We start from the raw sequence: 25550 nt of genomic DNA on the forward strand, positions 1-25550 counted from the left end.
GAAACAGCCCTCCGGGCAGTGAAGGCCTGGCCCAGCTCCTGGCCTGGGCCTGCCACAGTCAGGGCAGCAGAAGGCGGATGGGAAGGCAACATGTTGGCCCTCAACTGCGAGGGATCCCAGCTGCATGGAGAGGGGAGAATGGCCTGGAGGGGAGTGTGCCGTGTGTGTGTGTGTGTGTGTGTGTGTGTGTGTGTGTGTGTGTGTGTGTGTGTGTGTTCTGTGTGTGGTTTGAGCCCACACAGAGCCTCGTGCTGAGACACTGCATTCCTGCTGGCTGGGCTTCCTGCTCCAGATGCATTCCTGCCCCAGAGTCACCACGGAGACTGCTTGGAATCTGGCCCTACATTCTCCAAATTCAGGACAAGATCTGGCAAAGGGTCCCTCACTTTACCTCCCCATCCTCTGACTTTGGAGGGAGGAAGCCACCTGATGGCCAGCCCTCCTCCTCTCCTCCCCAGGGAGGCCTGGCGTGGGATCTTCACGGGCTGTTGGACTTGGGTAAAGCAGTTCCCCCAGGCCCAGGTTTCCCTCTCTGTACCTGGGAAAGAGGAAGGCGGGGGGGCGGGGGGGGGCAGTGCTTTCCAGGAGGATAGGGTTGGGAGGCGGCAACCCAGAGAACCCGCAGCTAGCAGGGAAGAGGTTGGCCTGAAAAATCAAGGTGTTAAGAGAGGCTCTCATTCTTCCCCGGGCTTAGCTGTAGGCCTGTTTCCCAGAAGTTAGAATGCTGTAGTTCGTGACTCTGATTGCTGACGGCTCCTGCGTAGGGTGCTGGCAGAAGGGAAGGAGGGAGTTGGAGGTGGGCAGACTGTCTTCTCCCTCCCAGTCAATAACCACTTCCAGCTCCGGCCCCTCCCCCAGAGGCTCAGGTGCAAGTTTGCACGTCCGCCAGCTCCCTTATCTCCCTCCAGGGAATTTAGGTCCTACTGGGAGTTTTCCAGCCTGGTGGTCGCCTTCCTCAGGAGGCTGAGGTTTCCTTAGAGGCCACCATCCCATCTGGTCACCAGGCTGTCTCACTGTCAGTGTCTGCCTGGGCTGCCGGCCCCCTGTCAGGGTGGTTGGGGGGTGGAATCCCACGGACCCAAAGAGTTCGGGGGCGGAGACCGGAGAGCATTTACACTTCCAGCACCTCAGGCTTGCCCTCCTGTCCCCGCTGTTTCACTTCCCCGGATCCTGAAGCCCCCTCCCCCCGCGCCAGCCCCCAGCTTTAGGGTACCCGGGTGAGGAAGAGATGTGGGACGAGGAGGGGGTTCAGATCTAGCCCAGAACCCAAGGCGCTCTGCAGTTGTTGGAAAGGATCTTCCTGTGTCGGGAGTCACTTCCCCCTTTGATCGCGCCAGGTTTCTGAGTGGCTGAGTGACTTGCCCCAAGGCACACAGCCGGGAGCGCGGGTACGCCGGTGTCCAGGTCCTCTCTCTTCCCTCCGCCTGCACGTGCGGCTCCATTTCCTTCCGCGCTCGCGTCCGGTCGCCGCCGCCCCTCATCCCCGCCCGGGTTCATTTCGGCGGCAGGAAGACAGACCCCGCTTGGAAACCGAGGGCGGGGTGACCCCGCGCCACGAACCAGACGGCGTCTCCGGGCAGGGCTCCCTGCTCCACGTCCGGGGTCGGCAGTGCGGGGCCGCCCGGGGCCCGAAGGACGGCAGATCGGGGCCCGCGCCCCGCCGGCACTGGGGGCGGGGGGGTGGGACCAGGCCCCGCCCCCGCGGCCCCTCTCCGAGCGCCCGCACACCTGCGCACCCCTCCCGCCGTCCCTCCCCCATCCCCGCTGGGAGTGTCCGGGGGCCTCGCCCAGCCAGGTCCGGACGCGCACCCGACAGCGGCGCGGGGACGCCGGCCGGGATCGCTCCGTCCGGCTGCAGCGGCCACGGCCGGGGCGCCGTGTCGGGGCCGGGATTGGGGCCATGCTGGGCCGGCGGCGCGTCTTCGCCGTGGAGCCGCTGGGCGGCCGGGGTGAGTCGCCCACCCCGGGGCCGGCCGGGACCTTTGGCCTGGAGCCGACTCCCGTGCCCGGGCCCCTGTCTGCGCTCCCCGCCCCACCGGGCACAGCCCGCCCGACCTCGCTGCGCCCTCCTCGCCGCTTCCCTTAGGAAGGGCCGGGGGATCGCGCCTTGCCCGTTGGAGACCCTCTGGCTTCTGGCGTTAAACCGACCGCCACCTCCATCCCCTTTCCTCCGAGTCCACTTCCCTCTAATTCCCGGTCTGGATCCTCCTCTGACCGGCCCCTGCTCCAGCCCGCAGTTGCGAAAAGCTCTCTCCGCGGCGGCGGACCCCTTTCCAAAGGAGCCGCGCAGGGGTGGACTTCCTGGTCGACTTCCTTGCCCAGAGGGGCCTGGTTTGGCATCCCGTTCCAGCTCTCCCGCGTGGCGGGCAGGGAGACGAAGGCGGCCCTCCATCGTCTCCAGCCTCCGTTTCTGCATCCTTACAGTCGGGGCACCCAGATCGCAGGAGAGCCTGGCACAGGCCAGGAGAGCTGTGGGAGAGGACAGTGAATGGGCGATCACGCTGTTTCTCCTCCTGCCCGCCTGGTTCCCTTTCTTCCGTTTAAGTTTTTCCTTTTCAACTCTCCAAAACCTTCTGTTTCTCACTTAAAAGAACAAAAGTCCAAAATGGTTATAGCGATTGTTATTTTTACTACCCATCTCCCCCCAGGAATTCCAGGATGGACTTCCTTTTGCATCCTGATGCCAGTTTGGGCCCAGGCTTCCCTCTTTGCGCCCTTTCCCCTCTCCCTGAGGCTAGGGCACAGTCATACTTCCCCATGGGGAGCACTTGAAGAGGCTACCACTCCCCAGTTATGGCTCAGAGGTCTTAGGCCAAGCTCAGGGGCTGGGAGCACAGGGCTCCCTGGAAGAAAAAGTGCTCCCCCCTCCAAGGCAGATATCACTAACAATTACTTTTGTAAAGGGAACCCCATTCTAACATCTCCCAGCCAGGGTTGGAGAGAGATCTGGGCGGGGCTGTGGCCAACCAGTCTCCTCCTGTCCCCTCTGGCCCAGGACACTCCTCAGGGAATGTCTCCAGCTGCCAGGAATACCGGGGGTGTTGGGGCAGCCTGCCCAGCCTGATGACTGATTCTCCTTGCAGATGGGGCTGGCGAGGACCTGGCACGTGGTTGTGTAGTGCCTGGAGTCACCAGCACCTACAGACGGATCCCGGATGCCGCTCCGGGGTGGTCGGCAGACTCCTGCAAGGGGCATGGCCGGCTGAGAGCACCTGGGAGGCAGGTGCCGCTTCTCCAACTGGCCTCCCAGGACTCAGGAGTGGAGATGGTGGTTGGGGACAGGTCCCTAGCCACCTCACCGGGCCTTTCTCAAGACTCTCTGAACTCTGAGCCCATGCAGAACGCTGAGCCCCTGGCCCTGGGTGCCATGGAGCCTCCTGCCCGCCTAAGCCGGCTTCTAGCCAGCCGTAAGCTGGAGCAGGTGCTGGAGCGGTCCCGCCAGCTCCCGACTTCCTCTGCCAGCTTGTCACATTACCGCTCCCCAAAGCCGCCAAGCAACTCTGAGTATGAAATGCCCCTTTTTGGAGCAGGAGGACAGGAGGCCACCAAGGCAGAGAGTGTCCTAGAGGCAGGCCTGGAAGAAGCAGAGGTGGTGAGTGCCAACTCTCAGGCGTGGGATGGAGATGCCTCCGCCCCCCAACTTCTTCTCCCTTACGCCTCATGGATGTGTTGTGTGAGAATGTCTTGCCTCACCCCGCCCCCAGCTGTGTGGAGGTGGGCAGGTCCGGGGCCTGCCCGGCACTTTGCCTGGCTGGGCACTGGGAGGCCAGCTGGGTGTGCGTCCCTCCTCTCACTCATCCTGCCCCCATCTGCTGGCCCCTTAGGGTGCGAGTCTGGTTGAGTTCAGAATTCTCCCCTACCTCACTACGTCCCACAGGTGGGGGGCTTGGGGCCTGAAGCCTGGGCCTGCCTCCCAGGGCAGGGTCTTCGCTACCTGGAACACCTGTGCCTGGTGCTGGAGCAGATGGCGAGGCTGCAGCAGCTCTGCCTGCAGCTGCAGACTCAGAGGGCCCCTGGGGTGAGTGAGCTGTGGGCAGTCGGGCCAGCGGGCAGGCAGGTGAGTGGGGGATGCAGAGGATGGGGGGGACCCCTGGAACCAGGACTCCCTTCAGAACAGCCTCAGCCCTCTAGCCAGGCCCTGAAAGCCCATCTCTCCTGTGCACAGGATCGTAAAGAGGAGGAGCCGGCCCTGGCGCCTTCACCTCCACCCTCTCACGCCCCGGGCAGTGAGGTACACGGGCGGTGGGAGCGGCTCAGCCAGACAGAGGAGACAGGTGAGGCGCAGTTGTGTCTCTGTCTGTATCTTGCCTGCCCAGGTCCCCATAGGCAGACCCCCTGAGCTCTGGGCTTGATGAGTGCCTTCCTGTTCCTGGCCTTGGGTAACTGGATTCTCTTTCCGAAGGAGCAAGCACAGCTTCACCCCCAAAGGTAGGGGTGCCCAGCGCCAGCCCTTCCAGGCTGTCAGAGGCCCTGGCAGAGCCAGCTCACACCTTTCCATCCTCCCAGGGGCACAGGGTAGGTGAGGGATGTACGTGGGGGCAGGTGACAGGATGCGGTGGAGGTCGGGGGTGGTTGGGATGTGTGCTAGAAAACGAGAGGATTCCTGTTTGGAACAGGTGATCTGTCCTGGCTGTGCTGACAGCTATCTCTGGGAGCTTGGTCAGGGGTACGTTTGGGGGAGGGGCCCTGGGTGACCCTCTCACCCTCTGCTCAGCGGGATCTCTCCCACTGGAACAAGGTCAAGGTCCTGCTCAACCGGATCCGGTGGAGGAGCCCTCGACCTGCTGAAGCCGCTGCCCCTCCTGATGGCTCTGCCCCCAGGTGAGTCCTGTGGCCCAGTCCAGGGCAGAGGGAGGAGGCTGATGAGCTAGGATGCCAAGATTGCGCTGCCAGTTGTTATCTTCGTCCCTGCAAAATTTGAGACACGTAGTCTTGGAGAGGGTGCTGGAAGAAACAGAAAGTGGTTAAAGCACCCCGTTTATGGACGAGGAGGCTGAGGACTGGGCTGGGGACGGAAGTCATTTTCCCGAGGCCACACGGTGGCAGAGCCAGGACCAAAAGATGGGAAATCCTCATATAAGCCCAGCAAGCCCTCACCCCTCAAAGCTGAAACTTAGGTCACCTCCCTGGGTTTCCCCAGGAAAGCAAGGTAGGGCACACAGCATGCCACAGTGGATGCCGGGGGTTGGGGGGTAGGGGTCTATACTGAGTAATTCTGGCGCCTTCAGGGTGGTCACGGGGGGATTATCCCTGTCAATATCCCCAGGCCTCCCACAATGCTTGGTCAACTCTGGGACCATCGTTACCTTTGTTTCTTCCTCCTAGCCTAGTGCCTCCTTTCTTTCTCCACAGGATTGCATCAAGGGACCTCCCTGAAAGGCCTCCAGGCCAAACCCTCCGGAAGACCTTTATGCCATCATTAGTGGTTAAGAAGCAACGAGCAAAAAACCTTACTGTATGCTGAGACTTCCTGGTGCAGGGATGTAACCCCAGCTGGGGGGAGTGCAGTGAAGTCTTCTTCCTCGCCCTCTGCCCTGTTGCTGCTTCTGGGCACTGCCAGGAAAAGCTGTTGACCCTCAGTTTTCTCTCTGAGGCAAGGGCCGAGTCTTTCTCCTCTGAGCAGCCAAGGGACCCTGGGTCCCCGAGAGGCCCCAAGGTGCAGCAGCTCTCGGGCTCCTCCCTGGTTGCCAGAAATCCCTGGGCCTAGGCAATGTGAACTTACTGATTCATCTGGTGTCCATGGAGTGTGTTTGGCTTGGTGATCTGTTGGGGCCCAGAGTGTCGCTGGGGACTATCAGTGTTGTGAACTGGCTGGATCCAACCATCTCTCTGGAATCATGCACTCAAAGCGTCAGTCTTCAGGGTGAGGTAACTGCAGACGATGGACTTGACCTTCAGTCCTGAGCGGACAGTTACTGATCTGGCGTCCTCCCTTCCTCCTCATACTTGCACGGGCAGCCCCAGGACAGAGAAGGGTGCTCTCTTGGCTGCCTCTGCATTGAATCTTGCCTGAAGACTGTACCAGGGATGGGAGTCAAGGACAACGTGGGGAACCGCAGAGTAATCTTCAAGGTCTATTCTCAGCTGCTTTACTCCTTACTAGCCTTTCCACGTCACAGCTGAAACCAGAGGCCCATACTAGCTTTTAGACCTTGACAAAAATCCCTTAACTTTTCTGAGCCATAGCTTCCCACTTAATCTCCCAAATGGTATAATGATGCCTGTCCTACCTACCTCACAAGCTTGTTTTGAGGGTAAAGTGAGATTAAACTGTCTCAAAGTGCTTGGTGAATGTTAAATGAATAGGAAAGGGTGTTGGAGGGAGGCTAGACTGCAGGGTGATGGGAAGGTCAGAGGGTAAGGGGGAACTGGGATTGCTAATGGGGACTAAAATGGCCAGTGATTAGCGGCAAGGCTTTGAGCAAGTCATTTCATTGAAGTCTCTCAGGTTTCATAGCTGAGAATTAGGACACTAATTCCTGACCTCCTTATCCCCCAAGGGTTGATGTGAGGACTAAAGGAAATGATTGTGAGAACTCTTTGTAAATGTATACCTAAATATTGTGGAGGTTTATCTTACTATATAGCCTATTAGGTTCCTAGCTCTTTGTTAATTGAGAAAGGGGGAAAGTTTAGTCTCCTGCAGGTACGCAGGAGGTGTGTGGGGAGGGGTGTGCCGCCAACGGAAGGGTAGGGCTAGGGATGGTTGAATCAGACACAGGGATGTCTTCTGGAAATGGCCACTGATCATGCATCCTCCTCCTCCAGTCAGGAGGAGGTCAGATGGTTCTCCTCCTCTTCCTCCAGTCAGCTGGTTCTCTTGCTGCTGCGGTCTTGGGATCTGCCAGAATGAGGCATAGGTAGGTGCTCCCTTAGGTTTGGGGCTCCAGCTCCAGCAGTCTTGGGGCCAGGAACCAATTCTCCGAAGCCTGCTTTTCTAATGGGACACGTAAGAGAGGACACCACTGAGGCGCGGCTTCCTAACGCGCATCCGATCGGGGAAAGCGCACTTCCGCTCCACAGTTGGAGCGGGATGGCAGGCCGGGGTGGGGGAAGGGACAGGTCAGTGGAGAGGAGGGAGGGACCATATCCGGGAGAGAGGCAGCTTCCGACCAGTGGTCGCGCTTCCGGAGAGGCGCTTCCGGTGGCGGCAGCAGCAGCGGCTGTGGTGGTTCCGGGTGTCTTTGTCCCCCCGGTGTCGCGGCCCTGGCCCGCAGGTGGGTTGCGGGGCCTTCCGCCGCCCCTCTGCCTCTTCGCCCCTCCCCTGGCCGAGGGGCTGCGAGGGCCGGGCCTCGAAGATGAACCGGGCGCGGAACGGGCCGAGCCCCCCTTCGGCCTGCAAGTTCCGTCTCCCTGGCAACGGTCTCGGCCCTGGGGGCGGGCGGGAGGAGGAGAAGCCGCGCGCCTTCGTCCTCCCACGGTGGCCTGGCCGCGGCCCGCCCCGGGAGACTCGGCGCCGGCGGCTGATGAGGCGGGAGCCGAGGGCCGGGGAGCGCGGGAGCAAGAGGGCGGGCGCGCAGCCGGATTCGCGTTCGGCCGGGCCACGGAGCTGTCTTCCCACCCGCCCGTCCGGGGAACAACGGGCCGGGCTTCCGGGGAGAGGGCCCACACCATCTCCTCTCCGGCAGCAGTCTCCTCCATTTTTCCGGGCCTTGCGTGGAACTCTTTGGCGGATGCATTGAATGAATGAATGTCATCGGGGCTCTTTCCAACCCTCCACTCTCCCCAGCTATCTGAGGGTGGCGTGGCATAGTGAGAGGAGCTCTAAGTTGTCGGGAGATCTGGGTGTGAGTCCTAGTTTTGTACCTACCTGGTTATGTGGCCTCGGGCAAGTCTCAGTCCCTCCGAGCTTCAGTTTCCTTTTCGTTGAAAGAGCATAACAGTATCACCCACCACTAGATTATTGTGAGGGCTGACTGGAACATTGTAATTTCTCCATTTCCTGCTCCTTTTCATATTCTCACTATCCGTCTCCTCCTTTCCTTCTCAGTATCCATCTCTCCATTTTCCTTAAGATCCTTAGTTCCTTTTTTGGGGTAGATGGAAAATTTCCCTATGGGCTGTTAATTTATTTCTTTTCTGATTGAAGGTTTTTCCCCAAGACCCTGAAAGAGGACAGCATTCCCAATGTCCCAGTTTAAGCGCCAGCGGATCAACCCACTACCAGGGGGGCGCAACTTCTCAGGTGAACACCTTTATCTCTACCTGGCCTAGTACTGGGAAGTGTGTGTTTTGGAGTTACTCTTTCAAAATGTGGCTTTTGGGGTTTCCCTGGTGGAGTGCAATTTGCTGCTGACTATTCTTAGGAAAAAGCATGACCACGGTAGTTGTCGGCGAAACCCTGTGTGGGACATGCTTGGATCCACTTTGCTCTTTGGGTTTACCGTTTCCTGTAGCTGAACTTGTGCTTAAGATGGTAGGTGCAGTTTCTGGATTGCTTCTGTGTTCCAATAGGCGCAGCTTCAACATCTCTTTTGGGTCCTCCTCCTGGTTTGCTCACTCCTCCTGTGGCCACAGACCTGTCCCAAAATGCCAGGCACCTTCAGGTAGGTTGGGCATCCTATCTAGTGAGTTTCGGCCCTCGGGACTACCCCAGCATGCATGGTTGCCCGATGCTTTCATTCTTACATCACAGTGTTCATCCTTCCTGACACTCCTGTCCTTGGCCAGTCCAGAGGCGACTAGACATCTGTGACTGGGGAGTCCTAGGTTCTGGCTCTAGGGAGATCTCTAGGGTGCTTCTTGGAATTAAAGAACTGGAAATCTTAGAAGAAGCTTATGACCCAAGAATCAATATGACTCCCCCCAGTAGATTGATTGTGTCCACTGTACACATGCTTCCTTCTGTATGTATGCTTCCTTCCATGGGAATCCGTGCAGTACTCTGATTGAGCTGAGGGTGGGGCGGGGTGGATGAAGATGAGATGCTAATGGCAGAGCATGGACAAATGCTCCCTATTACCTTCAAACTGCACTCTTCTCTTACAGGGTGGAGAGAAGCAGCGGGTCTTCACTGGCATTGTTACCAGTTTGCATGACTACTTTGGGGTGGTGGATGAAGAGGTCTTTTTTCAGCTAAGGTAGGCTTGAGGCTGATCCCCTTCTGGAAATGCTTATTGGATTCAGTTCTGTCACCATGCTGGTGGGTCCCCTATAATGCCATTGCTTTGCTGTTGTTATGCAAGGTGTGAGAAATCTTGATGGCAAGGGCCTCATAGGGACAGTCAGGGTGGCTTGGCCAGGGTTTCTCTCCTGACTGGGTCTCCTGGCTTGTGTGCTGGCAGTGTGGTGAAGGGCCGGCTGCCCCAGCTGGGTGAGAAGGTGCTGGTGAAGGCTGCATACAACCCAGGCCAGGCAGTGCCCTGGAATGCTGTCAAGGTGCAAACGCTCTCCAACCAGGTATTCATCTCTCCTTGGCATGTTTATTGGAAAGGCGTGGGAGGGAACCTTACTTTGGTCAAGGGGTTGGGGCTGCATCTTTCCAAGGTAGTGAGCAGGTCGGCTATGGGATGCCCTGAATTTCCTGGTTGCTGTCTTGCAGCCCCTACTGAAGTCCCCAGCACCTCCCCTTCTACATGTGGCAGCCCTGGGCCAGAAGCAAGGGATTCTGGGAGCTCAGCCCCAGCTGATCTTCCAGCCTCACCGGATTCCCCCACTCTTTCCTCAGAAGCGTGAGTACCAGTGGCATGGATATTGGGCGTGTGGCTTTATGGGGTACTTGGGATGAATGGACTTGTAACTGTTAGGTTGCTGCTCTCAGAATAGACGTGGATATTTCACGCGCTGGAAGAAAGGTACAGGATTGTTGGGCAAATATTTAGGGGGTTTTGAGTCACCAGCCATTTCCTTTCTGCAGCTCTGAGTCTCTTCCAAACATCCCATACGCTTCATCTGAGCCACCTGAACAGATTTCCTGCTCGGGGCCCTCATGGACGATTGGATCCGGGCCGAAGGTAAGAGGATGATCAAGGAAGAAAGGAAAGGTGTTTTATTTTATTCGCCTCTAAGAGAATGTCCCTTTTTTTTTTTTTTTCACCTGTTGACACTAACATTCTCTTTCAACAGCTAGATCCTAGTCCCTTTACCCTGAAATAGGCTGATACATTGAGATGTATATACAAATATCGGAACTTCATAAGCTGGTTCAGCAAGTAGGGATTTGGTGTAATTCATTTTTCAAAGTATCATATTGAATTTTTTAATGTATAATTTTCCTTTTTATTTCTTGTGCATAAGGTTGAGACACCAAGAATCAAAACTCTCAAGAAGATAGTAATTGTCCAAAAAAAGTAAACTCTGCAGTGTATTTTTTAAATTGAAGCATAATCTACAATATTATACCAGTAGATTGGCTATTTTTATATATTACGAGGTGATCACCGCAATAGGTAGTACCATCTGTCACCATACAAAGCTATTACTATATTATTGAGTGTATCCTCTGTGCTGTATGTTACATCCCCATGACTTGTTTTGTAACTGGAAGTTTGTACGTCTTAATACCTCTTCACCTATTTTGCCCATTCCCCCAACTTCCTCCCCTCTAGTGACCACCAGTATGTTCTCTATACCTGTGAGTCTGTTTCTGGTTTTTTTATGTTTGTGCATTTGTTTTGTCTTTTAGTTTCCTCCAGTGCATAATTTAATTCTTAGTTTAAAATGTGTTTCTTTAAATACACTGTACAGTTCAGTGGTGTGGTAGACTGTGTGTGTTGCACTCTGCCCAGAAATCCAGGTCTGTGCCGTGGATATGCAGACACGGCCTTTTGTGGAGCAGGCGTGGTGGATTTGGGCCTTTGGGGCATCCCAGGCCGTCCTGTATCATCTGAGCGTTGGGGGCTGCCAGGAGGAGCATACTTCCTGTTCTCTCTGGCTCCCGTGTTCCTTATCCTGCCTTACTCTCTCCCTAAAAGCTTTTGTTTATATCCCTAGGGCTTACGCTCTAGACTAGTTTGCTTTTTAGACTTGTTCTAGTTCTGTCCGTCTTCATTTTAAATTTTATTATGAAAAATTTCAAGTATAAGCATAGTAAGTAAAAAAGGATGATGAACCTTCACATACCCGTCACCCAGCTTAAACGAGTATCAGTGTCTGCCATTCTTTTTCATCTACTCCCTGCCTCGTACTTGATTTTTTTTTTAAGGTAGAATTTATTTAGGTTGATGTGCACAAATCTTAGATGGACAGTTTTGACGAATGGAAAATCCTGTGTAACTCTCACCCCTATTAAGATATAGGACATTTCCATCACTCTAGAAGGTGTTCTCATGTTCTGGTTCTCTTCTGAAATAAGAACTGTTCCGAGAAGGAAACAGCCCCCTATCCCAGAGGCCAGTAGATTATTACATGGTAAGGGCTGAGAATGCAGTCCACTGAGAACATGTAAAAGGAGCACGGAGTTCCTCAGAGAAAAAGTTTAGGCAAAGTGATTTAGCTAGTCTCTGTGCTGAAGCCACTGTTTGTTCCCTCGGGATAGGTCACGTGAACACTAAGGAGGCGGGAAGGCTTTGATTGTGTAGGATTGTTTTCCACTGTGTCTCTGCTTGAAACACTCTTTCATTCTCAAGTTACTGGTATACGTCTTGCATACACCCATCTTCTTGGTCTTCCAAATTTACAAGGACTTTCCACCTCTCACATTCCATGAGTTTATTAAAGGCTTCATTCAGAATCACAGCAGGTGCCCTCAGGGATAACGTAGCCTGGGTGGAAATCAGTGGCTGCTATTGACTTCCTGCTTTAGGTTCACATTCAGCCTTTCTATACAGCCAGTTGCATTTGATTGTCCTGGACATGCCAAGCCCCGTGCAAGACCTATGTTCTGTTACTTTGGCCGTAATGCTTCAGTGTCATGGCTTCTCGAGAAAGGAGACGTGACCATTGGGAGGGAGATATTACCATCAGTCAGGAGTGAGAATCTGCAGACTCATTCTGCAAAGGGGGCAGTAGGAATGAGGTCACCCTGAGGGGGAACAACAATTTATAATGGAGTCGCCCATGTTAGCGTTTGACTGGAAACCAGGTTTTATTTTGAACTTCAGGTTTTGGGAGGCAGGAAACAGTGTCTCCTTTGGATTGCTAATGCTGAACTACTGCGGTTTTTGGACAGGGCTACCCAGCTGGATATACCATCTCAGTATCCGGCTGAGGTTACGGAGATGGCTTCCACTAGTCATGCCTTATGACCTGTTCCTGGCAATTCACAATAAGGGGCGAAAACTGCTCGCTGAGTTTACAGGATTCAGTGGAACGTCCACTTTAACTTGAGGTTGACAGCATTTACTGAAGAGTTCACTTCAGTCATGGGTGAGCCGAAGAGAGTTGTCAAAATGACTGGAACAGTTCTTCTGTTAGAGACACAGGAGTGCTGACATCCCACAAGCGCAAGATTAGAAGGCAGCTTCTGGAGGGAGATGCTATGAGCAAGGAAATTACCCAGGCAGAAATATGAGAAAAGAAGAAAAACTTTGTGTTAAATATAATCAAGTTTGTTACTCAGGGGTATAATGACTAGGGAAACAACCCAGGCAGGCCTAAAGGGAAAGAGTAGACACCTTCTGGTAAATATAATCAACTTGGCATTACCTCAGCACGAAGAATTGACAATTGATTTTATTTCCCTTGTGAGACATGGGGTTTTTTTCCCCTTATCAGTCTGGCGTTTTATGATGGTCTAAAGGTTTTTTCTCTTCTATTATTTTTTTTATTGCCCCTGTAACATAGTGATAATATAATAAGTGATTTATTACAAAAATGTATAAAGTAGTGCATGCTATTATATAAAGTTAAAAATACTATAAAAATATATCATTCCCTCTTTCCCTTTAAAGGTAACCATTTAAAAACTTTTAAATTAAAGTATAGTTAATTTACAATATTGTATTAGTTCCAGGTGTACAACATAGCAGTTGTACTCCATTTAAAGTTATAAAATGTTGGCTATGTTCCCTGTGCTGTGTGTTACACCTTTGTATCTTACTTATTTTGTACATAGTAGTTGGTACCTCTTGATCTCTTACCCTTATCTTCCCCCCCATCCCCAAGGTAACCATTCTTAAAGACTTTTAGAAAATAATTTTGAAAAGCAAATTTACTTTCTGCTACTTTTCCCCCCATGTTCTTTTCTAGTCTTTGTCTATATATATGCATACTTTTTATAATTTAAATCTGAGTTCAGATTTTTTTATACGTTCTTATCGAACATCTGTTCCGTCTTGCGCTGTAACCCTCATAATTGTTTTAATGGCTGTATGATTACTGTACTTATTTACTATGAAAATTCAGGATTGCTAGATACACACATGGTTTTTTTTTTTTATAAATTTATTTATTTGATTTTTGGCTGTGTTGGGTCTTCGTTGCTGCGTGCGAGCTTTCTCTAGTTGTGGCGAGCGGGGGCTACTCCTCATTGCGGTGCGCGGACTTCTCATTGTGGTGGCTTCTCGTGTTGCAGAGCACGGGCTCTAGGCACAGGGGCTTCAGTAGTTGTGGCATGCGGGCTCTAGAGCGCAGGCTCAGTAGTTGTGGCAGACGGGCTTAGTTGCTCTGTGGCATGTGGGATCTTCCCGGACCAGGGCTCGAAGCCGTGTCCCCTGCGTTGGCAGGAGGATTCTCAACCACGGCGCCACCAGGGAAGTGCCACACGTGGTTTTCTTACTCAGCTTGAATTTCTTCTACTATATATAACCTTTTTTCTTCTTCTGAATTAACTTCCTTGGGATAAATTTTTAAGAGTGAAATTACTGGATCAAAGGGTTTCAGTATTTTTATGACTCTAATGTGTAGTGTTAAGGGTTTTTACCAGAACTGTCTTTTTTTTTTTTTTTTTTGCGGTACGCGGGCCTTTCACTGTTGTGGCCTCTCCCGTTGCGGAGCACAGGCTCAGCGGCCATGGCGCACGGGCCCAGCCGTTCCCTGGCATGTGGGATCCTCCCAGACCAGGGCACAAACCCGTCCGTCCCCGTCCCCAGTCCCCTGCATCGGCAGGCGGACTCTCAGCCACTGTGCCACCACGGAAGCCCCAGAACTGTCTCTTTTAATGAAACTTGACAGAACCCGTAGCATGGTGCCATATGTATATATATCTTAGTAAAAAAAATAAAAATCAGTTAAATTCTTCTTCTCATTTCAAAAAATTATATTAAATATAAGAAAATTATTCATCACCTTTATCTGTCAGAGGTATCCACCATTAATATTTCTTTTTAAAGCTTTTTTTGGGCACATTTGAGGCACTATTGTATATATAGTGTTCCATATAATTCTTTTTGTTTAACATGAATGGTTTTCTGTGTTATTAAAAGCATTTAAATATCTTAATGTCTTTTGTAACACTCTTATATGACTGTTAGCATGGCTTCTTTATTTTTAAAGTTGGGGATTCAGATGGTTTCCAGTTCTTTTTAGGCCAGTATGTACTGAATCTATATGTAACAGTGTGGTCTCTTCCTTCTGGTAATGGATCAACCTCCAGCGATGACTATGACTCCAAGAAACGCAAACAGCGGGCTGGTGGAGAGCCTTGGGGTGCTAAGAAACCAAGGCATGACCTGCCTCCTTACCGAGTCCATCTCACTCCCTACACTGTGGACAGGTGAGTGGTGAGGCTGGGGTGGGGGCTGAGACTTGTAGCTGTTAACAGTTTCTTGTGTAAGTGAGATATAGTCTGGGAGTAAGAGTGAGTGTGTGTGTGTGTGTGTGTGTGTGTGTGCGCGCGTGCGCTCATGACCTTTTTGTTTCACTTTTGTTTTTTAATGTGACAGATTTTTTACTTCAAAATCTCAAGTTCTGACCAGCATAGCACCACTGACATGGGTGCCCTTGATAGAACTTTATGATTTGATCACCAGAAATTGTTATGCCAGGCTATAATTAAGGCTTATCAATCAAAATCCAGGTGCCCAATACCAGTTGTAAGTCAGGTAGAAACTGTGGGTCATAGGAACCGTGGGACTGGTTTCCCAGGGAAGCTCTGAATTATTTTTTAAGTGCTACAGCATGTATGAGGACACTGGCCCACAAGCTTACTCCGCACACGTAGAAACTCACTGACTGAGAGGTGGATGAGCAATTCCAGATTCCGTCTAGCAGGGGAGATGCAGGGCTCCAGCTGCTGTATTAGAGATAAGGCCCCAGAGCCAAGTCCACCTAAGTCCGAGCTGAGGTGAGGGCAGCCTCCTGGCACCACCTCCTCAAGATGGCAGGGAAGGAGGGCTGCCACTGCTCTTTCCCTGTCACCGCTTCCTCTCTCCAGGCCCAGGCAGGGCTTGTTTTTCTCCATGCTGACCCACCTGCCTCCCAAGGTTAATCTGATGAGATACTGGTCCCCACATCATCACCACTGGAGGCGTGAATATAGAGCCTCCTCATGTGGTCAGAACATGACTGCTAACAGTTAGCCACACACACACACAGCTGTGGTTTTTTCCTAAAACACAGCTGGAAACCTATTGTACGTACCGTTCAGTACTTTGCTTTTCCACTTGTCTTGGAGTTTGTTCTACGTTAAAGTTGATGAGACTGATCTCATTCTTCTTAGTAACTGCACAGCATTCTACTAAATGAATGGACCAGAATTTATTTAACCAGTTCTCCATGTTTAGTCTTCAATTATCCTAAACGTTGTTGTAATAATAAACGTCCTTCTCTAGACATCTGCGTGGACAGGTGCAAGCATTTTGTTGTGCTCAATTCCTAGAAATGGAGTAGCTGGCTCACAGGTCTGTCAGCCTTGACAGGTATTGCCAGGCCGCTCACAGAGGCGGTATCGGTTTACGTTCTCACACGAGGTGTGAGGTTCTTGCACCCCCAGCCTTTGCCAACACTGTGTTATCCAGCTTTGTGATCTTTGTCAGTCTGATAGGTGAAAAGTGATACCCTGATTTGAATTTAATTATGAGTGAGATTGAGCATGTTTTCATGAGCTCGTAAGTCTCATTTCTTTTTCTAAGTTATCTGTTGCTGTCGTTTTTCCAGTTTTCTCTTAGACTTGTGAACTTTCTTAGTGACTTGTGGGTTCCTTTTATATTAAGACAGTGACCCTTTCTCTGTCACATATTGCAGATGTCTTTTTTTGTTTTCCTTTCCCAGGTTGACTTTATTTTGCCACTAGAGGTTGTGACATTTTAGTGGTCAAGTCTGATCCATTTTTATTTTTTCAGAAGTGTCTTACTTAGAAAGCTCTTCTTTTCTCAGATTATAAAATAATCTGCTCCCTTTTTCTTTCAAGTCTTTTATGGTTCCATTTTAAAAAATAATTTAGTCTTGGCTCCATCTGGACTCCCTTGCTTTCTTCCCATAGCTCCACCTGTGACTTCTTAGAACTCCAGCGCCGCTACCGCACCCTGCTGGTTCCCGCAGATTTTCTGGCTGTGCACCTGAGCTGGCTGTCGGCCTTCCCTCTGAGCCAGCCCTTTTCCCTCCATCATCCAAGCCGCATCCAGGCATCTTCTGAGAAGGAGCCAGCTCCAGACGCTGGTGCTGAGCCCACGTCCACAGACAGTGACCCTGCTTACAGTTCCAAGGTGAGTTGGCTGGGGTCCTGCCTCTTTATCCCGTTGTTGGAGGCTGAGAAAGCTCTCGGGTGTCTCCTTTATGCTGTCCCTACCAGGTACTGCTGCTCTCTTCCCCGGGGTTGGAGGAGTTGTATCGTTGTTGCATGCTCTTCGTGGATGACATGACCGAGCCAAGGGAGACGCCAGAACATCCTCTGAAGCAAATTAAAGTAAGAGCTGGAGCCCAGGAGGCAAGACTCACTCATTGACGGTGTTCAGTTCCTGTCAGCTCCGCTCCTGCTCGGGAACTCATAGAAACGGGGTTTCGGGGCTGAGATTCCAGTCGTTTTACCAGGAGGACAGCATGGCTGAGAGATGTTCTTTCTTATCAGAATTGTGTGGGGTTCACATTCATGGGTAGAGATACCCCTCCCGCCCCCAGTGTGGCGGACCCTTTGTTCCCCACTGGTGGCAGGTTGCCTCCCTGTGGGAGACCCACATGATTGGTTTTTCGTTTCTTAGCCCTGGTCTCTTTTTGCAGTTTTTGCTGGGCCAGAAAGAAGAGGAGGTAGTGTTGGTGGGGGGCGAGTGGTCTCCTTCTCTGGATGGCCTCGACCCCAAGGGCGACCCGCAGGTGCTCGTCCGCACTGCCATCCGCTGTGCGCAAGCCCAGACCGGCATCGACTTGAGTGCCTGCACCAAGTGGTGAGTGGCTGCCCGAGCTGTTGTCTGTGGCTGCCCAGTGAGTGGCGAGACCCGGCAGGGAGCCAGGCTTCTGCTGGGCCTTTCTGACCTGTTAGTTCCCGTCTGTTCCCTAGTCCCTGCTCATCACCCACTCCCCTCCAGCCCTCGCAGTGGTCGTGAGCGCGGTGAGGGGTGTGTAAGTGTGTCGAAGGCCAGCTGACCCTCCAAGGCTCGTCAGATGTGGCCCCACAGCCACATTCCGTGCTCCTTCTTGTTGCCATGGCACCTCGGATAGTAACTGTCCGCTTACTTGTCTCTCCCCACTGACTAACCATTTCTTGAGGACTTGGTCTATATCTTTTATTTCTGCACTGTCAGAATTTGGCACACAGTATGTGCTCATTAAGTGCTGATCGGAAACTGAAGCCCTCACGAACGTCATGGGTCAGTTCTGCATCTTTCCTTCTGCTGTGAGCAGGTGGCGCTTTGCTGAGTTCCAGTACCTGCAGCTGGGACCCCCGAGGCGGCTCCAGACCGTGGTGGTGTACCTGCCGGACATCTGGACCATCATGCCTACTTTGGAAGAGTGGGAGGCCCTGTGCCAGCAGAAAGCTGCAGAGGCAGCTCCCCCGCCCCAGGAGGTGGCAGTGGTGAGGCTGAGCCTTACGAACACGTGGGGAAAGTAGGGGCCCTGGGCCCTAACCCCTGGACCCAGGTGGTCATAGCTCTTGACTTCTCGTCACAGGAAACAGAGCCTACAGAACAGGCAGCTGATGCATCAGAGCAGGCAGCAGACACCTCTAAACAGAATGCAGAGAATCCGGAGGTCACTGCACAGCAGGAAATGGACACCGATCTCCCAGAGGCCCCTCCACCCCCTCTAGAACCCGCTGTCATGGCACGCCCCAGCTGTGTAAACCTGTCCATCCATAGTATCGTGGAGGACCGGAGGCCAAAAGAAAGGATCTCTTTTGAGGTAGGTGTAGGAGTCTGGGGCCTGTGGGGCAGGGCGTATAGGATGGTGGGGTTTGGAACACCCCGTGTTTTGATGCTCGTGACCCGTGCCTCTTCCACCAGGTGATGGTGTTGGCTGAGCTGTTTCTGGAGATGCTGCAGAGGGATTTTGGCTATAGGATTTATAAGATGCTGCTGAGCCTTCCCGAAAAGGTCGTGGCCGCACCTGAACCTGAGAAGGAGGAGGCGGCCAAGGAGGAAGAAGCGGTCAAGGAGGAGGCCAAGGAGTCCAAGGATGAGGTACAGAGTGAGGGCACAGCTGCCGAGTCAGATGCCCCGCCGGTGAGTACCTCTGCCCCTGTGCACGGGCACTGGGGCTGCACATGGTAATGCTGAACACAACTGGGGCTGCGTGGCACCAGCGCTGCTCCGAGTGCTTTAGGGCTCTCCTCTCATCACCCCTCGCTCACTGCGCACACGCGCTCTGTGACCCTGGTGTGACTCGGGTGCGGGGCGCCTGACTCTCCCACGTGGCCACACAGCCCGGAGGTGGTTGGTGTACCTGGGAGAAGGGAGGTGGGCCTGGAGCAGTGAAGGGAAGCGTGGCTGACACGGCAGCATGGAAGTCTCCATTAATAGGAATGCTTTGATGGGTACAGGTGTTTCGATTACCTGACGATTAACTAGAACACTGCATTTTCTTAAACGTTTCTAAAGCACATGGGTCTTCTTCTTGCCTAAATACTGTCAAGTAAACAAATTTCTCACGGGACTGAGATTGACTCTTGAGGAGAATCCCAGGTATCTGGAACTCGCCCTGGTCTGCTCTGTGACCCCCATGTAACGAAGTGTGTTAAATGAGACGTCGCGTATGCGCCTTCGGCGCTGTGCCTGAACGCGGCTGACGCACAGATGTTAACCGTTGTTATTGTTGGTAGTCACAGGGGCAGTTCCTCTCATCATCTTGGTCTGCTTCTCCTAGAAGGAAGACGGGCTTTTGCCCAAACCCCCATCTTCTGGGGGAGAGGAAGAGGAGAAACCCCGGGGCGAGGTGTCCGAGGACCTCTGCGAGATGGCCCTGGACCCCGAACTGCTGCTGCTGAGGGACGATGGGGAGGAGGAGTTCGGTATGTCTGGCGCCTGCCCGGGTGGCGGCTTCCTGGCTCTGTGGCTCCCGTCCTGGCTGTGTGCGGAGCCAGTCCGGGCCTGTGTGCTCCCAGCTCCACGTTCATCTCTGGCTTTCTGTAGCAGGAGCCAAGCTGGAGGATTCCGAGGTCCGGTCGGTTGCCTCGAATCAGTCAGAGATGGAGTTCTCATCCCTTCAGGACATGGTGAGACCTCTGTGCCTCTCTGGGTCTCAGTGACAGGGAAGCTTAGCAAGGCCTCTGACTCACTCCTGGGAAAGGGGTGCTTTTCCTAAATGACCTCTGGCATCTTCTGATAGACGAAAGACGAAAGGTGGTTCTTGGCTTATGGGATGGCATGCTCGTAGGATCCAGGAGAGCACTTCGGTATCTCCATCAGGGCGGATCTGAGCGAGCTGTCTGACCTGGGAGCACCCAAGATTCCTCTGTGTGTGACAGCCCCTGGGGCGAAAATGCCCCAAAGAGGCCTTTGGTTACAGGCCAAGGGACTTGCCTGGCCCAGGGTCCGGTCTCTAACTGGAAGGGTGTTGAGTGTGTCAGCCAAGCTGCTTGATTTTTTTTGTTTTTTTTTAAACTTTGCTTTTTATGTTGGAGTATAGCCAATTAACAATGTTGTGGTAGTTTCAGGTGCACAGCAAAGAAACTCAGCTATACATGTACATGTATCCATTCTCCCCCAAACTCCCCTCCCATCCAGGCTGCCGCGTAACACTGAGCAGAGTTCCCTGTGCTCTACAGTAGGTCCTTGTTGGTTATCCATTTTAAATATCAGGCGGCTTGATTTTATAAGGGCTTCGTCCTGGGTGATTTAGCATCAGGGGACCTGTTTGTAAATCCTGTTCATCCTTGTTTCTCTTTTAGCCCAAGGAGCTGGACCCCTCTCCTGTGCTCCCTCTGGACTGTCTTCTTGCTTTTGTCTTCTTTGATGCCAACTGGTGTGGCTACTTGCATCGGCGAGACTTGGAGAGGATCCTGCTTACCCTTGGGCTCCGGCTCAGCGCAGAGCAGGTGCCTTCTCACGCCCCGCCCTTCTCACGCCCCGCCCTTCTCACGCCCCGCCCTTCTCACGCCCCGCCCTTCTCACGCCCCGCCCTTCTCACGCCCCGCCCTTCTCACGCCCCGCCCTTCTCACGCCCCGCCCTTCTCACGCCCCGCCCTAGGCCTCTCTGAGATGCCTCGCCCGAGGCTCGGGATGCTGTGGTTCTAGGTTCTTGCACGTCATTGTGGGGGGACTTGCACCTTCTCATCCGTGGGCATCTTGGGTGTGTGCTTCCTACAGGCCAAACAGCTGGTCAGCAGGGTGGTGGCCCAGAACATCTGCCAGTATCGGAGCCTTCAGTACAGCCGCCCGGAGGGCCCGGATGGGGGGCTCCCTGAGGAGGTGCTCTTCGGTGCGTACTGTGCTCTGCGGCCTTCTGGGGACAGCGGAGCAGGCTGCTTTGTCCCGGGACCGTCCCTGAGTCTTTTCACGGCCCTTCTAGGAAACCTGGACCTGCTACCTCCTCCTGGGAAGAGTGCCAAGCCGGGCGCTGCCCCTGTGGAGCACAAGGGCCTGGTGTCCCACAACGGCAGCCTCATCAACGTGGGGAACCTGCTGCAGCGTGCGGAGCAGCAGGACAGCGGGCGGCTCTACCTGGAGAACAAGATTCACACACTGGAGCTGAAGCTGGGTGAGTGGCTGCTGGCGCGGGGACCTGTTGCGGCCGGGCGCAGACGCAAGGAGCCGAGCGGGAGGCCCGCCCCTCAGCCTCCAGGCCTCTGGCCCTACACTCCCCTCCTTAGCTTGGCAGTCTTTCCTGTCTTCCCCCGCCAGAGGAGAGCCATAACCGCTTCTCAGCCACTGAAGTGACGAATAAGACGCTGGCCGCAGAGATGCAGGAGCTGAGAACCCGGCTGGCTGAGGCTGAGGAGACGGCCCGGACGGCGGAGCGACAGAAGCACCAGCTTCAGCGGCTGCTACAGGAGTTCCGAAGGCGCCTGACCCCCCTGCAGCTTGAGGTGCAGCGGATGGTTGAAAAGGTGAGCCTCCTGGGAGAGCCGGCCGCCGGGCGGGGAGGCTGGGTCAGGGCAGCCGGCACGGGGCCGGGCCCAGGTTTGCCTTGCTTCCGCCTCCATGCACCAGTTTCTTATGGAATCGATCAGTCAGCAGCTGGCACCCTGGACTCTCCCAGGAGGAAGTGCTCAGTAGTCCTCGGATCTCGGCCCTTCCTCTGAGTGAGTCCGATTCTCGTGACATCTGTTTCAAACAGGCAGACAGCTGGGTAGAGAAGGAGGAGCCAGCGCCTAGCAACTGAGGGGCCTGGTGCAGGAGCTGCCATCCTGTGAGGTCAGCGATGGAGCCTGCTGAAGTTAGAGCCCTTTTGGTTCTAGAAAGAAGCTGGAGCAGGACCTGGGAGCCATAGGCAGGGGTGGCTGACCCCTGTGCTCGGCCTCTGTAGAGGAGCTCAGGCCGTCAGGGTGGGGTCTGTCTGTGCCGTGTGGGACGGATGAGTGAGGAAGCCGGTTCCACTTGCAACTAAATCCAACATCTTCTGCACCCCTCGAATGTCATTTTGCCCTCTACCTTGGGATTCCTCCTGGGGCCCTTTCGTCTTGTGCTTTCTCCTGTCCTCTTCCAGTTTAGAATAAGACGGGAGGAAAAGGCTTTTTGAGTCTGTTGTTAGGTCTGATGCCAATAAACCGAAGAAACAGACGCGGAAGCTGGCTGGGGGTAAGAGCCCCTTCCTCCGGATGGCACAAATCCTGCCAGGTTTCAGGAGCAGGTTCTGGGGGGAAGGGTCTCCCGTGGCCATCGCAGGAACAGAGTCAGTCAGTGCTAGCGAGCGTTTAGCGTTGGGCAGTGTTTGGCAGTGAACACTGTTCCAGCCACCCCAGACTTGCCAGAAGAAACCAGCACCTCTTTTCCCTGGCTCCCCATGTTCAGAATGTGGTATTGGCCCTGGCCCAGCCTTTTCCCTGTTCCCCATAAGTCTCGCCTCTTTCCATAATCCGTGGTTTCAGTTTGACTTTGTATATAAAGTGTTCTGTTTTGGTTTTTTTTTGGCTTTTTGTTTTTTAAATAAACCAAAGTCAAAACAAGCTAAGTGTCCTCCGTAACTCTCCCCTCGCTCCTCTTCTAGGTCTGCCTGCGCTCCGCCCTCCTCCCAACCCTCAGCGCAGCCTCTGCTCGATGCAGGTGTCACCTCCGGAGGGTGGGGCGGGGAGGGGCCGCGTGCAGCTCTGGGCTCTGCTGCCCAGGAGAGGGGCTGCCGCGGGGTCTGGGAAGGACTTGGGGTGGCTCCTCCCCTCCTCTCTTTTTAGTTACGGCACAACGATATACGGACATTTTATTGAAAACTTTTTACTTGGAAAAATAAAATCCCAAATAATGAGGTGAGACATAAACCCACTGTTGTTGCTCTGAGGCCTGTGACTCGGTCTGTGACATTTTGTGGGGTAGGCTGTTGACACGCGTCGAGTCCCAGCTTCCTAGGGAAGCTGCAAGACTTGGGGCTCTGCCCTGCAGTTGACCCAAAGTCTAGAAGTGGGCAGAGCCGGCCGCTGTCTTGCCGAGAGGCTGGGGTGAGGGGCCTGTTGCGGCTGGGAGACCGTGGCTTTCACATTGCCCAGGGCAGTGTCGAGGCCTCTCCCAGAACAGGCGAGTCTGAGGTGAAAAGGCAGCAAGGGTGGGTGACTCCCCAGGGTGGCCCTTTTGGAGGTAGACGTGATCCCAACCGTGCGAGCCAGGCTAAGACTTCAAGGGAGCAGACAAGAGCCCAGGCTCTGGCCCTAGGCCAGGATGCACTTTGGACGGTTCTTTAGGGACTAAAAGACAGTTTACACTGCTTACCTGTCGGTGGGTTCTTGCTACGAGTGGGGAGGTGAGAGCCTGCTCGGGGCTCCTGGTTCCAGGCTCATTCCCAAGGGCTGGGGTGGTGCAGCGGGAGCTGCCGGTATCCCCATCCTTCTCCCAGGCAAGGGCCCTTTGCTCCCTGATGCCCGAGCCTGAGCTCGTGAAGCGTAAGCTAGAGAGGCCGACTCGTGTTTCAGAGACTTCTGAGGGCCGGGCTCAGTCATCGGCCACGATGGAGAGGGCTCTGAGCTCGCTCAGTCTGGCCTCGTTCTCCCGCTCCCGCTGCTCATCAGGACGGCCGGGCTGGGCAAGCTGCTGGGTCAGGTCTCCGAAAATCTTGTGCATTTCCGAGTAGTACACGACCTGGGGTGGGAACGGGAGGAGGTGGGCGGTGGGGGGGCTCCAGGGTACCAGCCCCCCCACCGGGGCACGGCGGGTGGGTGGGCGGAGGGCCGGAGCCTGTGGGAAGCGGAGCGCAGGTCTCGACTCCACTCTCCCTCCACCACCGCCCCTCCCCTTGAGCTGCGTGGCAACCACAGCCCCGGGTCCTTCAGGAACATTCACTGCCCACTGCCTGGGTGGCAGAGGGAGCGACGGGTCCTTGGTGAGGCGGGGGTAGGGGTGGGGGGGGTGGTGGTGCTCTGCCTGGATCCGAGCTCTCCAGGCAGCTGAGGGGGAAGGGCTGGGGGGTGTGGGTGGGTCCTCGGCGGGTCCTGGGGGCGCCAGTGAGTCAGGCCCTGTGACCAGGGGCTAACTGCTTTACAGAAGCTAGGAGAAGCTCTCATCCATGGGAGAGGGCACAGCAGCTCCCAAAGCCCTGGGCCAGCCTCAGAAGTAAAGGTGAGAGAGGGGACACGGTTCTAGCCTCCGTCCCTTCCCAGCTCATCCCACGGCCAATCACTGCCTTAGCTGCAGAGCCAGGAAAGCAGGGCCCAGAGGCCAGGCTCACTTCCGCGTTTCCCTCTGCACAGGCACCAGAGGCGGGATGGGAGAGGCGCACAGGAACCAGGCGGGGGCAGGCCGAGGAATGGGGGAACCCATGGGCAGCCCTAGATGGCTGAGAGCTGAGCAGGCCCAGGGGAGGAGGGCAGGGACCATTTCTGCCTCAGTCTCCACCTCACAACCAAATGAAGTCACGTACTTTCAAGAAAGTGTGCCACACCACTCAAACACCCCTACGTGTTACCACCTCCAGCCCCGAGTTGTCTCTGGGCAGAAGGAACTCTCCTTCTCTAGCAACCTGGAGTGCCATTACTGGCCAGGCCAGGCCATGTCTTCCACACTCGCACAGCTGGGCCGAGGGGGAGCTAAATCAAGGTCTCCAAACAGGGTTGTCACCTGAGGGGACAGGGCCCGGGCTAGTGCTGGAGCGGGGAGCGGGATGCCCCCCCCACCCCCACCCCAGCTCCCTGCCCTGAGCCGCACTGCGCAGGCTGAGTCACTAGGAATGCTCACTTCTCCAGTGACTAATGGCAGCAGCAGCCGCGGGAGGGGGAGGCTGGCGCTGACGAGGCAGTAAACATCCCTCCGCCACCCTGCTGCCTGGTTACATACAGGGTATCCCTGGCTCCCAACCTGGGCAGCCTGGAGCTGTCTCCTGTGAGCAACAGGGTGGAGGGGGCAGGGCAGGTGACTGCGGGTCCGGGAGCAGCGGCACAGGACAGGGGAGTCACAGGTCTCCTGAAACACACCGTCCCCGGCCCAGGGCGAAGCTGCTGAAAGGAAGCCCGCACCTCCAGGGGCTGTGCTCTGGGGCAAGCGTGGGAACCTTCCACGTCCCTATGCACGTAGCTCTCTGCCTCATTTTCCCTGAGCCCCTAAGGACACGGTCACTAGCAAGTTCCGGATCCAACATTAATCCTGCTCAGGGGTCCTGATCCCAAGTGTCCGGATCCCATGATTCCCATGGGGTTTGGTGTTCTCTGAAGACACAGGCTGGGAGGCAGGAACCAGGCTTTTCCTGGGTATCTGTGATTGTGGACTGTGTAAGAACGAGAGTGCCCACTGGAGGGCGCCAGACACTCAGGCCCAGCGCCGAGGCGGGCTGGAGGCAGACGGGGACATGTTGAGCCTTCAGCTTTGTCACCTGGTGGGGAAGGTGGCAGAGTGCTGAGCGCCTGCAGTCACCTGGCGGGCGGGAGGCGGGGGGTGTTTCCCACGTGGAGAAGACCTCTTGGTTTTGGCACCTCAACCTTTTCTCTTTTACAGATGGGGAGAATACTCCCTGCTAAGGGCTTGAAGGACGTGGGGGAGGGGGAAGGAGGGCAGGAGCCACACTTTGTCTTTACACCCCTGAGTAGCAGGAGGCATGGGGTCTCGGGCCCGGTGCTACCATGGTGCACGTCCACCCGCGCCCAACCCGAGCGGGCCTGCCTTTCCGCTGGAAGATGCACCACGGCCTGGCGCCCAGGTGGGGCCCCTGCGCATGGCTCTCGCCGGGGT

General features: G+C 54.7%; 3 protein-coding genes across 24 annotated transcripts in view; 2 read left to right on the top strand and 1 right to left on the bottom strand.

The window, feature by feature from the left end:
* Window positions 1–642: 642 nt before the first annotated feature.
* On the top strand, window positions 643–6283 carry C6H8orf58 (chromosome 6 C8orf58 homolog). 11 transcript variants are annotated; one of them, XM_032636234.1, is made up of 7 exons: window positions 643–1949; window positions 3084–3592; window positions 3878–4018; window positions 4166–4274; window positions 4403–4515; window positions 4715–4821; window positions 5353–6283. In XM_032636234.1, the coding sequence occupies exons 1-7, from the start codon at window positions 1901–1903 to the stop codon at window positions 5462–5464; spliced, it is 1140 nt and encodes a 379-aa protein (XP_032492125.1). In that variant the 5' UTR covers window positions 643–1900; the 3' UTR covers window positions 5465–6283. The 11 variants fall into 11 exon arrangements, with proteins under 11 accessions (XP_032492125.1, XP_032492126.1, XP_032492130.1 ...); XM_032636235.1 differs by having other exon boundaries at window positions 4739–4821; XM_032636239.1 differs by having other exon boundaries at window positions 3918–4018; window positions 4403–4428.
* A 747-nt stretch (window positions 6284–7030) lies between these two features.
* On the top strand, window positions 7031–22354 carry CCAR2 (cell cycle and apoptosis regulator 2). Of its 10 annotated transcripts, none has more exons than XM_032634165.1 (21): window positions 7035–7217; window positions 8090–8185; window positions 8455–8546; window positions 8989–9080; window positions 9285–9399; window positions 9542–9671; window positions 9857–9953; window positions 14474–14593; window positions 16301–16523; window positions 16610–16723; window positions 17035–17198; window positions 17656–17827; window positions 17923–18153; window positions 18255–18473; window positions 19114–19258; window positions 19383–19462; window positions 20138–20284; window positions 20556–20667; window positions 20758–20946; window positions 21090–21295; window positions 21526–22354. In XM_032634165.1, exons 2-21 carry the CDS (start codon window positions 8128–8130, stop codon window positions 21568–21570), a joined length of 2751 nt encoding a protein of 916 aa, XP_032490056.1. In that variant the 5' UTR covers window positions 7035–7217; window positions 8090–8127; the 3' UTR covers window positions 21571–22354. The 10 variants fall into 10 exon arrangements, with proteins under 10 accessions (XP_032490052.1, XP_032490051.1, XP_032490049.1 ...); XM_032634164.1 differs by having other exon boundaries at window positions 19117–19258; window positions 19380–19462; XM_032634162.1 differs by having other exon boundaries at window positions 7036–7217; window positions 19380–19462.
* The window catches only part of BIN3 (bridging integrator 3), a 45145-nt gene continuing 41400 nt past the window's right edge, over window positions 21806–25550 (bottom strand). For 2 of the 3 annotated variants that reach the window (XM_032634168.1, XM_032634169.1), the window contains exon 9: window positions 21806–23471. In XM_032634168.1, coding sequence (XP_032490059.1) covers window positions 23325–23471 — 147 coding nt within the window. In that variant the 3' untranslated portion in view covers window positions 21806–23324. The remainder of the gene's footprint in view (window positions 23472–25550) is intronic. The other variant, XR_004350251.1, reaches the window with a different exon arrangement.

Source organism: Phocoena sinus, chromosome 6, assembly GCF_008692025.1.
Source record: "Phocoena sinus isolate mPhoSin1 chromosome 6, mPhoSin1.pri, whole genome shotgun sequence".
Taxonomy (NCBI): Eukaryota; Metazoa; Chordata; class Mammalia; order Artiodactyla; family Phocoenidae; genus Phocoena; species Phocoena sinus.